This window comes from Hippoglossus hippoglossus, chromosome 15 (assembly GCF_009819705.1).
Source record: "Hippoglossus hippoglossus isolate fHipHip1 chromosome 15, fHipHip1.pri, whole genome shotgun sequence".
NCBI lineage: Eukaryota > Metazoa > Chordata > Actinopteri > Pleuronectiformes > Pleuronectidae > Hippoglossus > Hippoglossus hippoglossus.
In genome coordinates, this window is record NC_047165.1 from 17,458,876 (window position 1) to 17,472,577 (window position 13,702).

Consider the following 13,702-nt stretch of genomic DNA (forward strand, 5'->3'; position numbering starts at 1 on the left):
ATGCACAGTCTCCGAGCGATGTGCTGCATGTGAAGAATTAACATCTTGCACCAGTTGTCTTGCAGCTTGTTAAGTCAGACATGAAACAGGAGCGAGGCATGTTGTTAACAATCTGTCTCCCTGCTCCCCTGCAGATAACATAGATGTAGCAGGACGAGTGGTTCAGTATCTGGCCGGTGCCAACGTGTCCCACCAGTTCCCCATCTCGGAAGCCATGCTCACCTACAAACAGAAGAGGTAAAGCGACATTGATTATTAATGTTTAAAATGTTCTCATGTGCTGCACATGTTTGTTATGTTGCATGAATGTTTTTAATGCTCTGAGCACGTCTGTGTCGGAATGATTTCAAACATGGTGTACTGATATTAATGTTCCTCTATTTTCTCTTATTAAAATTTGTTCTTGAACACAACTGATCGGTCAGTGTTTCCCACAGAATTAATTCAATCTATGACGGTAGCGGGGGTGCACAGGCACGAAGTTCACTCGTGTCCAACAGATTCTGAGTGACACGTATGCGAGTATAGATTGAAAGATAAGTTCTCTCACAAGAGAAAGAACTGCATTGCATGGACGGTAAAACCCTAATGGACCATAGCAGAGCGACAGTGCTAGCAAGCATGCAGCAAATAGAACTGCAAATAATTTAGAATATAGATAAATTAGAACCGCCACAGTCTAGATCATTTGTGGGAACTACTGGATCAGACCATGATTTGGAGAGAAAAAAAAACTGCATGAGGAAGATATTGAAGTGCAAATATGCATATGCATGCATGCATGTGTCTACATATTCAAATACACACAAAGTGTAGTCACATCTGTTTATTATGACAAACAAAGTTTTATGGTTAGGGTTCATAATTAAATGTGATGGAGCAGGGATTTGATGTTCAGATTAGTGCAGGCCTCTCTCGACAAAGTACTGCATTGAGTCAGCTTTCATCTCACACAGTCCTTTGCATCTCGCTGTGCATTTGCTTGTTTTCTTTCTGAGGTTTCCTCCCCTCTTTGTGACAGGGGCTTTTTACTGGACGGAGAGATCCGAAATACAACACGCAGATTTAACACTGTCGCATTCCTTCTTCCCCCCTTTCCCCCCTTTTTTGATTTGCATTCAAGGAAAAGGAGTTTGTATTTTGATTTTTACATCAGGTATCTGATTCGACTCTTGTTTTGCCCTCCCTATTCTCTCTCCTCCTCCTCCTCCATTTGGCTTGAGCCCCTCTTGCTGTGTCTTAACATTCCCCCTCTCACACTCGATACTCACTGTAACTTCACTCTGCACTCTGTCCTTACTCTTGTCTTTGGTTTGCTGTGACTTTGGGTTTTACTCTGTCCTCTGTGTTGTTGCTGTGGAGATTTGCCTTACAACCTTTTAACAAATTGACAAAGTGAAATGGTTTTCTGGCTCATACATCCAGCGATATGAGTATCATGAGAAATGTTCAATCAATAAGAGTTAGGACTCGGGAATGAATTGATGCACAACGTTGGGGATTGATTTACAACCTGTTAGGTGTAAGTGTTTTGTTCAGTGGTGGCATTGCTATGCAAAACCTTCAGCTCGCACGATGTAACGCTACTGAAACATAATGATGAAATACAGCACTGGCACCCGAGCAGGGGAGATCGCTGTGGTCTGCTGTTCTGCATCCTGCACTGGAACAAAACCAGCACCTCCCCTCGTCCTTGCGTTGTTGTTGTGGGTGCAGTCTATTTTGCAGGCTCATGAAAGACGGGGAGAGAATCGCCGACTAGGTTAGGAGCTGCGCTGCTGGTTGCTGCATGTTAGAGGACATTAGCAGACAGATAACTTTTAGAATCTGTTGTCCTGGCCTGTGTGCGTGCGCTAAACTTCTGTGCCCAATGATTTTTCATGTATTGCTGAACGGGTGACGCGCTCAGCTTATCAGCATAGTCGTGTAATGAAGCCACGCAGCTACTACCATGTCTGTGCCCAAACTATCACTTTTTCAAGCGCTTCACAAAAGATTAGCTCTCTTACCCCCTGACCCTGTCTTCTTTTGGTTGTAAGGAGCAGTCCTCTCATTCATCTCATTGTAACGTGACCCCCAAAGATGACCCCATTCCACCCAAGCCAGTCATGTGCCATTTCCACTCTTGATGGGTCATGGCACAGTCATCCTCCCTCCAGGACCATTGAGTGTGTTCATGTGCACCTTTTGTTGAAATGTTCAGACACACCTCTGGTCTCACTCACAGCCTCTTTTATCTGTCTCTGCAGCCCTGATGAGGACTCCTGTCAGAAATTTGTGCCATTTATCGGGGTAAGATTTTTTTTTTTTCTTCCCAATACGAAGATGTCAAACAGATTTGATAGATTCTTCTGTGTTGAATGTTATTTTAATCTGAGAACTTTTTCATTATTACAGGTTGTGAAAGTTGGAATTGTGGAGCAAAGCCTCTCAACCTCAGGTAGGAAAGGATTTGTTTTGACATGTTACTGTTGTTTCTGTGTGCTGGTCAAATGATAAAGAAAAGAAAGAAAGAATCATAAACTTTATTTATTGAACAAAGTTAAAAGTGCTTAACGGACAGAAAAAATGTCCCCTTTTAAACCCACATTAAAATCTCTAGATAGATACAGACACAGATATTTATTTGGATTTGCACCAAATTTCCCACACTCGTAAATATCAGTCCCCTAAACTTGCCTGATTGTTTTTTGATAAAGATCAATGAATTTATTGTCTGAAAAATCAATGAAAATTATGAAAAATACTCACAATGTTAAACAAGGTGAAAAAAGATCCTGGATCTGCATAACAATTGACCGCATCCCTCCACTAAGCTTTAGTCCGTCTGGTAGTTTTTGTGTAATCCTGCTAACAAACCGACAAACAAATACAGATGAAAACATAATTTATTGGCGGAGGTAACAATTCACACAAATATAATATTGTTATATTCAGAGACCTAATTCATATGATTTTTATATTTCCACACAGGCAAACAATAAATATTTTGAAAGTGTTTAGTTTTAATTTGAAACTTTGTGCATAAGATAATTTCCCCCCCCAATTTGCAGTGGACTCAGATGATGCGATGGGAGGCAACACAAGCATCCTGTCCTCCCCGACTCCCCCATCGGCTGGTCTGTATGGGAAGGAGATTGGGGGCACCCCCCCGCAGTCTCCCTCTGTGTCCACCGCCCTCTCTGGAGCTGGGTATGACGAGACTCACCTATCACTTATCAATAAATGCAAACTCATCCCATTTTTCTTTCTCACTTTAGCTTTTATTGTCGACTCTCTGGGCTGTTTCTTATTTTGCTTTTCCCGTCGTTAGTTCTCCATGTTCGGGCAACGAGGTCATGGGTCTTCAGGTGGACTACTGGACGTGGCAAGGCCCCGAGAAGAAGAAGGAGGGAGAGAAGAGAGACGTGGGACTGAAGAACACCCTGAAGAGTAATTTCCGTTCACTGCAAGTCAGCCGCCTTCCGTGTGGAGGGGAACTCACCCCTCCGCCCAGCATGGCCATGACTGTTGTTACCAAGGAGAAGAACAAGAAAGGTACGCTAGGAAATTCTTACGCAACTGTACACAAAAAAAGTGGCTGTAACTAGTAAATTAAGCTGGATGACATATGCAATTTTGTCAAATCTGCTATTAAGGCTCATTTATGATGCCTCTAGGAGACATAGGAGGTTGATGATGTGCCTGTTGAGAAAGAGGCAACAGTGGCTGAGTCGTAAACAGCGCTGGTCCAATTTAGCACCTCACAAAGTCTCTCCTCAAAAAGTTCAGCAATTGAATAGTACTATGTTTATTTCTTTATAGGACTATTCACCTATTTAACAGTGTACGTCTATAATATGTCAGACTCAGGACACTTTTAAAATCCAACGCAGCAGAAACAGAGATATCGTCTTTTATTTATTTTTTAAACTGGTGCCTACATTGTTACTGTTTTGCTAGTAACAACTTATGTAGCCTGGAACTGTTATCCTCAGAGATGAGGAGCAGGTAATGGACGTCTGATAAACTCACTTCTTTTTTATTCCACAACCCCCGATTTTCGTTTTTACCAATGCTGACTCAGATGACATCACATGAGGCATTTAATCAGGCTTCATGCTGCTCTCTCTGCTGTCACAGAAAGCTTAATACAGTTTTTCCACATGCACAGTTGTGCTTCCCGAGACCAGTAAACAACATTTGCTGTGTAACGTCAGCTGAGTTTCCTCTTCAGTACAAAAGAAAATGACTGGGCTCTCTCCCCCCCCCTCCCTCTGCAGTGATTTTTCTCAGCAAGAAGCCCAAGGAGAAAGAGCTGGACTCTAAGAGCCAAGTGATTGATGGTATCAGCAGGTTGATCTGCACAGCCAAGCACCAGCACACGATGCTGAGAGGTGAGACCGCACAAGCACACAGCTGAAGCTGCACTGCCCCCTGGTGCTGATGCCACAACTCGCCTCAGTGTTAGATAGTGTAAATCAGTGTTTCTCAATCTGGGGGATTGCGAGATCATTTCTTGAGCTCGCCAGATGGTTGTAGAGAAAATAATAACATGATCTACTCTAAATAGACTATTTTTAGAGTGGGGATTGTTTCTACATTAAATTGTCTGCACCAGTGATAACATCTGCTTTAGATTGGATGTTTAATTGATTGTATTTGTGAGTCAAAGCTGTTTTCAGACATGAGCTCGTGTAAATTAGGGTTTGGACATTTTCCAGAGTTTGTGTTCCACTTGTGAAGAACGCATCAGGAGACTGTCGTCAGAATTAGTTGGTTTCACCACAACAGGAAAATGTTCAGAACATTGAGGCGAGTGGTGGCGTCTGAGTGGAGCGTGCAGGAGGTAGAACATGACGCAGCAGGAATCACAAGTCTTGTACGTGTGGCTCCTCCCGTGCTAGACAGGTCATCACTACACCCACTCAATCACTTAGAATTTCCTGCTGTATTCTCACATGGGCTGACTCACACATTTCCAGGACATTTCACTAGGGGACTGGCAGGAAAGAAAAACTGTCAAGTGCAACTGACTTGGACATTTGTGTTCTCACATACAGCCTCTAGTTAATATCGGGAGAATTTCTGGACTTTAGTGAATTTCGGAAAGCAGCTCAACCAAAACTTAATAAAAACATATCCAGTCTGAAATGTGTGTCGCGACTCAAAAGGTGGAGAACCACTGATCTAAATAATGATCTTGTCTGAAACCGTTGTCAGTGCCACCTCTCAAGCAGGACCTCAAATGTTTATTATGTTCTTCTTCTGTTTGTGTATTTAACTGTGATCCGTCTTCTTCCTCAGTCACTATTGACGGAGTGGAGTGGAATGATGTGAAGTTTTTCCAGCTTGCCGCCCAGTGGCCGACACATGTCAAGCACTTCCCTGTTGGAATCTTCGGTTACACTAAGCCCGTGTGACCCCGGCCACCGTCACTGCAACCTCACCCACTACCAGACTCCCCGCCGCACTTGTCTCACCGAGAGGCTACAGAGCATTAGAGGAAAAGCCAACCCGGCCCCTGGCAGTAATAGTTTTCCTGTGGAAATCTTACTGACTCACAACCGTGTTCAATACACAAACTTCATGTCGTCAATTTGATGTTTTGATGTTGTTGGGTGTTGTTGTTTTGTTTTGTTTTCTACACACTACAGAAAGAACAAGTACTATTTTGTAAGATTTGTGCTACGGCCTCGGAGGTATTTTGAGGTTTTTTGACAATTTGCCACATTTCGATAATGGCAGCTGTGTTTGCACTTTGTTTTTGTTAACATTTTATTATTTCTGTGAAATCCTACATTTATTGTTACTCTATAGACAATGGAGGAGTGTGGTGGTGACGTGCAGTGGCGTGCGTGAGATTGTTTGAGACCGTGTTTGTGTTTGTTGTTGAAAGTTGGAATATTGCTGTGAATCTAGATGGAATCCTTCTCTTCGAACTCAGTGCTCCGTTTTCTTACTCGTCCCTTTACGTTCTCCAAAAAGGTCCATTTTCATAAAAAGGAACAATGCGTTCTTTTTGCCTCGTTGCTTTCAAGCACACTGTGGAAATCAAAAAAGGAAAACAACTGGAGCTGTGTATTTTTGAAGGTAGCTATGATGAATGTAGCTATGACACATTTGTAACATGTAAGCCGTTCATCCAATGACTTCATTCATGTAAGTACTGGAGATTTTGTATGGATGTTAGTGTACATTTGGATTGTACAGTAACAGACAGTAGAAGCAGGGTAACGTGACCCAGAAACAACACATTTCAGCTGAATGCCAAATTTAGCTGCGACTCCATGAGCTGTCGTACTAGTTTCTCCCTCTTTTGTTTTCCGCTCGAGTGTAATCGTAAATTCAGGTTGTAACAGCTTTTCTTTGGCAAACATGGCCACCCCCCATATTCAGCTGACCCTGAGACATCATCTCACAGACCTGCAGTAACATAGCAAATAACTGGATCACTCCCGATGTGCAGTGATGTGCCAAAGTGGCGTTTGTTTCACAGTGTAACCACCAGAGCTCTTGCCTTGGCCAAATAGTTTGTAAGAATTAAAACTAATAGATAACATATGTGTGGTCCCTGTGGAGATCAGTATTTAGATTACTGAGTTAAAAAAAAAAAGATATACATTTACAGATTAGTTTTCAACTTTATTGGCCAAATGTAGACGTGCACATCCAAACCAACCGTTGTGCCCTTTAGCACGGCTTCGTCCCGCAGGTAGCGCCCGACCTCAAACTGCTCATTCAGTAGATCTTTGTTCTGGGTCAATTTCTAATAGGAATGAGCTGCTCTGATTTGAAATGTGCTTTGACAGTAGAGTTAAGCAAAATGCGAGTAATGTACTGCTTTTAAAACATGATGAAACGTGTGTGGAGTCTTGCCAGAAGTCACTGCCTGTGTGTGTGTGTGTCTGTGTGTCTGTGTGTAGCTGTGCTATGTGTTCGATGGTACTCCCTGAACAGTGTTGCGTGGAATATTTTTGCAAGAGGATGAGTTAGCTTTTTTTTTTTTATAAAGTGAAGACTTACGAGCTTTGACAGGCTGGGCTTTTTTTTTTAGCATTGTATATAAATATATATACAAGATGTACTATTGTGAACCGCAAACCCCCCCCCCCCTTCCACTAAATTGAAAGCACAAATAGTGTACTTTTATTTCTTGACGTAAATACCAAATATATTTACAGACTATGAAGTTGACTTGTACAATGCAAACGCTATTAGGTTTGTCGTTTCTCATACATTTCCCTCACTTTGTGATGCACTTTCATGTGGTTTTATACCTTCGCTCCAATTGGGACACGCTTTGGTTTGAGGTGAAGTTTTCGAGGCGTTGATGAAATGTAAACCACTGCCTGTAGTCAAGAGAAGGCCTTTTTTGATTAAGTTGAAAATAACCCTTGTTCTCATGAGGATGTTGTGTTTATGTTGACGGGTTGACAGCGCCCCCTGGGGTCTGAAAACCGTCACGGTTGTCTGTTACTTCAATGTTTTGACACTTGATGTTCGAGCTTATTTTGCAGCTGCCACAGATGTCCCGTCTGCCCGCGACGTTTACACTCGGTTTCTGGTCTCCTGCCTTTATTTTGAAGGGTTCGGTCTTCTCTCGGTCACAAGGCTGACGGACCCCCGACAAATTTAAAAACTCGGGCTGTGAAGTGTTTGCCGGGGCAGAGTTGATTGAGGGAATTTGTCAAAGTGAGTTAGCCTCTTAAATACTAAATGGGCTAAATGACGAGTGGATTTCAATGTATTTGACCTCAAGTTTGTTTTTTTTCCTTTGCCCTAAATCTAGAGGTAGCATGGGGGTGTTTTACAAGACTGGATCAATGAGCAGGCATGTCGACTTTTTCACAAGTTTAGCACTGCTAAAAAAGTAACTAAACATCTGTGTTAATGTTCATTGGTGGTCGAGCAACGTGCCATCTCATTGCTCCTGTTACTTGAAATGCCGCCCAGTGTCTTTGCACAAACCCTATTTTAAATGACATGACAGTATTTTTAAATTTACCACTAAAAATATGGGTTACTCTGCATGTTTTACTATAGATGTAAATATGTTTTGGATTTTTATATCGTTTTGTTTCTTTCCATGCTCTCACAAGCAGTTGTGTTAAATAAAATTTTTAATCTTCTGTACAAACAGTTTGTCTTTATTCATATTTTCTGATTTGATTCAACTGTCCAGAACAAAATAACATCACAAGACGACGACGTTCAGTCCCACACAGGTCCGGACTCCTGTCGTGTTATTTAGCGGTGAGTGACGGCAGGTTGATGTAACTCTTCATCGAGGGCAGCGGTTTAATCTTGCGTCCGGCCCAGCCTCCCTTCCTCTGCCACAAGCCGCTCGAAGGGCGAACGCCGAACCAGCGATTGCGACCTGCTTTGCCGATGATCTCTTTGTTGTGGTCGATGTTGGAAACGCGTCCCACCGTCACCATGCAGGTCTCCAGAACCTGGGAGCATCAGACGACAACGTTGAGTTCAGAGCAGAATGTTTGTTTTAAACTAGCCAGTGTAATGTTAATCTAGATGATCTCACCTGAACCTGCTGCTTCGAGGGAAGCTGAACGATTGCGGTTCCGTTCACTTTACGAAGCAGGACACCACTCGTGCCTGAAAACAAAAGAACCCTAACATTTAATTTGACTTATAATGGTAACTGCTTTGGGCCACTTAAAGGGGAAAGAAATCTGAAATTTCAACAATAGTCATAATAAGAGCATGAAGTTGTGGTACTATGAGGAAAAAAATGTTACTCGTAAACGTATGATACTAATATTACGAGAACGAAGTCGTACTTTTAGGAATATCAGATCAACCTGCTGTTAAAACGAGGAATGTGGAGCATCTTGTTCAGTTATATTTTAGTATAAGTTTCACAAATAACATGCTTCATCTTTTGGCTCAACAGCAGATTATCATAAGTATCAGGACTTTGAAAGGATTTAGCTTTTTCTCGTAATAGAACTCACTATTTTAATCTAATTAAATATGAACTTTATTATCCTAGTATTACGACCTTTTCTCAGAATAAGTTGACTCATTGAAGATTCTTATCAACATCTTTGATAAATGAGTCATTACTTGGTAAAAATGGGAGATTTTCTACTTGCTCATCATGAACATATGTCACTGTTTTGTGAAACTTTACAAACCACAACATTTATCAAATGTTGACAGATGAATCATTCTTAAAGTATCTGAACACTCAACATTTAAAAAGCACGAACCCACACAAAGTAACAGATTTACCTGCAGCACGAATGTACTCTGATCCTTTCCCTGGTTGTATCTCCAGGTTGTTCACCAGAGTCCCCACAGGCAGAGCTCCCAGTGGGTGGGCATCACCTTCATTGGCCAGGACTACAAAGAGAGACATTTTATTTTGTGTTAAACACGGAGGAGCAGCATTATTAAACATGGAAGAAACCTTTATTGTTTCTAAGCAGCTTTAGAGGAAGATCTCGTACCCGCCATGCGTCCGATAGCTCCCGATGTTTTAATGACGTCTCCGGCCTGCATGTTCTCTGTAGCGACGATCCACCTCTTACGGTTGCCCCCGGCGACCAGTGCAATGTCAGCAGACCTGTACAGACAACACGGATCGTGAGAAGCGATTCCGTGTTCTTGATCTTAAACGACACGTGTGTGTGTGTGACAGAAGCTGGTCTCACCTGCATGGGTCGTATCGCACCTCCACGACCTTCTCCTCGAATGTCTGGGCCTCTTTGCCCGGTTCAAAGCGAAGGCGCTGGAAGTCGACCCACCGGTATCTTTGTTTATGGCCGCCGCCGATGCCGTGCGTCCGTATCCTTCCTGTGCAGCAGAAAGAAAGAGATGAGACGCCGTCATCCCTCAGCTCAGGTCTGAAGAAGCATCAGAGTGGACTCCATAAAAGTATCTGCTGCTTTCTGACTGGATTTGGAGCAGGTTAGCGGTTCAGCACGAGTTACCATGGTGATTTGAACCAGCATCACAGGACTGAACAGTCTGAGTTCAACCTGAAGATACTTCCTTAACCACAAACTCTGCCTCATGTACAAAACACAACCAGCCGCCCCTCCTCTTTACCTGAGTGGTCTCGGCCTCCTGTCTTTTTCTTCCCTATTGGTCTGATGGTGTATTTCTCCCTCTGCTTCCAAAATGTCTTGTTCTGCTCCAGAGAGGCTGAGGTGAGGAAGCCTCTGCACTGAGGCACCAGAGCTGCCAGCTCAAACCGCGCGGCTGCCTGTTGACACATAAACAGAGACAGACGTGGGATTAACATCCACTTATCTGATTGAAGTCAAGGTTAAAACTAAAACCTGAGTGTGTCTCCTGTGACCACTTGTGATCGGATCTCACTGCCCCGCTCTGTACACAAATAATCATGTTCATCATGTGGTTTTCACCCAGTTTGAGTTCACAACTGTGTCCGATGTCTGTTTGTTTCTGTGTGTGTGTGTGGTCCAGGTATTACTTATGTTGTGGGGACCTTACTCTGTTTACTCAGACTCATTGTGGGGACTTGTCTTCGTTATGGAGAAAACAACAAGTCCCCAAAATGTGAAGACATCTTATAAGGTCAAGTTTTAAGGTCAGGTTCCCAGGAATGTAAGTCAATGTGATGTCAAGGAGACACGGCTGTGTGTGTGTGTGTGTGAGAGTTACCTGTGGTGAGAGCACAGCATGCTGGGACACTGTCAGTGAACGCAGAGCTCGAGTGAGACACGACATCGCCATGACAACGTCCTCCTGTCTCCTGTCAGAACAGAGCAGATTCACTTTTCACTCAAACCTGATCTACACGTTGGTCTTCGCTACACACTGACTGCTACACGTTCATCAGCGTGTTGTTGTGTTGCTGTTGCTCTACAGATCACAGCTGCAGTTAGCTTAGCCTGTGTGCACCGAGTCAACCCGGTGAAAGAACCAGACCTGCCTTCACTTTTCTGTCTCAGTGAACTAACACGTCTCTGTCATGTCTCTCACGTACAAACCAAACGGACAGTGACGTTACACCAACCTTTGTGTTTCACTTATTCATCACCAGCTTCTCGTCGGCGTCCTTCACAGTCCTGCACGCCGCGTCGCACGCTGATGACGCCAGAGCTCAGTGATCGTCTTTGCGCGATGCGTCCAGCAGATGGCGCCCTTGAATGTTCTCAAGATCCGCTTTGTTTTTAGATTTCACTTTTTCCACTAATTTGAAAAAGTGAGAATTAAAATGTGAAAATCTACTTATTGATTCTCCTCTAAATGTTGATCAGTCACGAACACGTTGGTTTGATCTGCATGTTCAGCAAAAGGTCAAAGGCCAAACAGCTCATTGGAGATGTTGATGACTTCATGAGCTGGAGAAAGTCATTTCTGTCCATATTAATAATTATAACAGATTTATAAAGCATTAATATACTACCTTAAATAAAGGCACTTACTCCAGCTTATAAATGGTGCATTATTAAAAAAGTGGTACCTATCGTTCTGTTTACAAATTTACAGCAAATAAATAACTGTGATTATTATAAAATCAAATTCCAAAATGACAACACATCCTGTATGTGTTTATACTTTATATTAATCTGTGTCTATTTTATCACAGATGATCTTGCAAATCATTGGACGATGCATGTTTTGAACATGGATGCATGTGTGCATCATTCAACACAGTATAATAAATACTGACACTAGAAGACAACACTTCTTCACTTGTCTTTATGAAGTGAGTGAACTAATCAGATGAGGTGTGCTGATATTTCAGCTCTGTCAATTTAAAGGTCCAGTGTGTCAGATTTAGGTAAAAGGGATCTATTGGCAGAAATGTAATATAAAATAATCCTAGTGATGTTTTCACTAGTGTGTTTCATGTAAATTGTACAAATTGTTGTTTTCTTTACCCTTGAATGGGCCCTTTATATTGAAATACTTTATATTGGGAGCGGGTCCTCTCTATGGAGGCCGCCATGTTTTTTTACAGAAGCCCAAACTGGACAAACTAAACACATTTTGAGTTTTTATTACAACTGAAGGCTACCACAGGTTCTCTCTCATGTTTGGAAGAGGAGGGTGAGGTGAGGGGTATTCAGCTGCAACATGCAACTTCCACTAGATGTCACTGAATTCTACACACGGAACCTTTAATAAAACAGAAAAAGGTCTCAACCAAATATGTACATTTAGTTCTGCTCAATGTGTGCACATAATGTTCATGCATAGTAAATGTCATCATAGTTAAATGAGACAAGATGTAATTATCATATTGACTTTTTTTTCTTTTCAAGACCCTTCAAGATGACTGGGAGTAAATCAGAGCAGTAGAGAAGAATGATTTTAGATCCATATGTTTGTTTTATTGAAATACTCACAGAATCCATCAAACTGTAAAAAGGACAAATTTAAACTGAACAGAATAATAAAAGTATGAAAAATGACAGTTGTATTAATACATTTAAAATGTACCAGCATCTTGAAACAGCAGGGAAATGAACAGGAGCATGAGGAGCAACATGAGGGAAAGAAAGAGCAGCATCTGAGGGAAAGTAGGAGCAGCATGAGGGAAAGAAAGAGGAGCATCCAGTAAAGGAAGATGAGCATGGGGGAGAGGCCAAAATAAGCCATCTGGAAAAAGAAAAGAAAAATGAGATTTTTGCCTTTCAAAAGAACGGTTATAACAGTGTGTAAGAATGATTGAAAAATGTTATAGGCACATCTACACTAACTGCAGCAGATGCATCACATGCACCGTGTGAAAAGTATCAGAGCTGTAATACTAACTATGAGACCCAGTTGAAGGCAGGTGATTTGACAGTTAGATTTACCTTTAGCCTCAGTGTACCCTCAAGTTTGGCCTGTATCATTGATTACAAGGCCAAAACACTGAGGTGACGCTAAGGTGCACAACTGAAGTTATGTCCCTAACATCCACTGGTGGCCACTAACACCTGCTAACATCTATGGCAGATGGTAACTTAAATTGTGCAGAAGACCTTCAAACGTGCAAGGGATATTCACCATCTTGCCTATATTCTCAAATGAGACCCAGTTGAAGGCAGGTGATTTGACAGCACAGTATTGAATCTTGTGACAAGTTTGAAGGAAAGGATCTGCACAACTAAAAGCTTCGGTCAAAGGATAATATTTGCTCTCGTGCAAAGACAATGCTCTCCCCCAGACTTCTGATAAATACAGTGTCACCATCTTCAAATATAAATATAACACAGTATTTGAGATGGCATCAGTTTATTTATCAGAACTCTGAGGAAGAGCCTAGTGCTCGAAAGGTCATCAAAAACAAATTACAGAATGAGCGTGTTGTTTCCCCCTATTGTTGTCCTACTGTTGTTAAAATCAGAGGATAAAAAAAAGTTGGGGCAGACATATCAAATAAATCGTAACTCATTTTAATTAACCTGACTCAGACAACTAATCAACAGCTGTTTATCAGCAATTAACTTATAAACCTATTTGACTGCCTAAAAATATATATAGGCTTGTACAATTCTGAGTGTGCTGGGTTTCAGAAAAAACATTTTTGGTTTCTTGTTCAGAAATTATGATACTAATTGTGTCCAAATAGAGCCAGAGAGGAAGTGGGGAAGTATATTATCATGTGTGTTGATACAATAACACAATCAGCTGTCATACATCTTTCACAATCAAAGTGTAATACTATTGAAAATAAATAATAAAAACAAACATTGAAGCGAACATTGAACCCACCTTGAGGTCAGCAAAGAAAACA

The 13,702-nt window shown here is 41.8% G+C and overlaps 2 protein-coding genes across 4 annotated transcripts in view; one reads left to right on the forward strand and one right to left on the reverse strand.

The window, feature by feature from the left end:
- Positions 1-7,107, forward strand: part of zmp:0000000755 (phosphofurin acidic cluster sorting protein 2) — a 47,637-nt gene extending 40,530 nt beyond the window's left edge. The window contains exons 18-25 of one of the 2 annotated variants that reach the window (XM_034609666.1): positions 135-237; positions 1,124-1,156; positions 2,250-2,292; positions 2,398-2,440; positions 3,054-3,192; positions 3,314-3,537; positions 4,263-4,376; positions 5,287-7,107. In XM_034609666.1, the coding sequence (XP_034465557.1) occupies positions 135-237; positions 1,124-1,156; positions 2,250-2,292; positions 2,398-2,440; positions 3,054-3,192; positions 3,314-3,537; positions 4,263-4,376; positions 5,287-5,402 (815 nt within the window). In that variant the 3' untranslated portion in view covers positions 5,403-7,107. The remainder of the gene's footprint in view (positions 1-134; positions 238-1,123; positions 1,157-2,249; positions 2,293-2,397; positions 2,441-3,053; positions 3,193-3,313; positions 3,538-4,262; positions 4,377-5,286) is intronic. The other variant, XM_034609665.1, reaches the window with a different exon arrangement.
- Positions 6,976-11,100, reverse strand: mrpl2 (mitochondrial ribosomal protein L2). 2 transcript variants are annotated; one of them, XM_034609679.1, is made up of 8 exons: positions 10,988-11,100; positions 10,633-10,723; positions 10,054-10,210; positions 9,657-9,798; positions 9,453-9,568; positions 9,235-9,345; positions 8,522-8,595; positions 6,976-8,435 (listed from the first exon to the last, which is right to left on the reverse strand). In XM_034609679.1, exons 2-8 carry the CDS (start codon positions 10,702-10,704, stop codon positions 8,226-8,228), a joined length of 882 nt encoding a protein of 293 aa, XP_034465570.1. In that variant the 5' UTR covers positions 10,705-10,723; positions 10,988-11,100; the 3' UTR covers positions 6,976-8,225. The 2 variants fall into 2 exon arrangements, with proteins under 2 accessions (XP_034465570.1, XP_034465571.1); XM_034609680.1 differs by having other exon boundaries at positions 10,633-10,716; positions 10,988-11,094.
- Between the last annotated feature and the right edge of the window lie 2,602 nt (positions 11,101-13,702).

What these genes read in the sequence shown, in the direction of transcription:
- mrpl2 (XM_034609679.1), bottom strand. Translation starts at nt 10,704, where the DNA reads ATGGCGATGTCGTGTCTCACTCGAGCTCTGCGTTCACTGACAGTGTCC. An exon ending in AGCTATCGGACGCATGGCGG is followed by an intron (nt 9,346 to 9,452) that starts GTACGAGATCTT and finishes CTCTCTTTGTAG; the next exon opens with TCCTGGCCAATGAAGGTGAT. An exon ending in AGAGTACATTCGTGCTGCAG is followed by an intron (nt 8,596 to 9,234) that starts GTAAATCTGTTA and finishes TTTTGTTTTCAG; the next exon opens with GCACGAGTGGTGTCCTGCTT.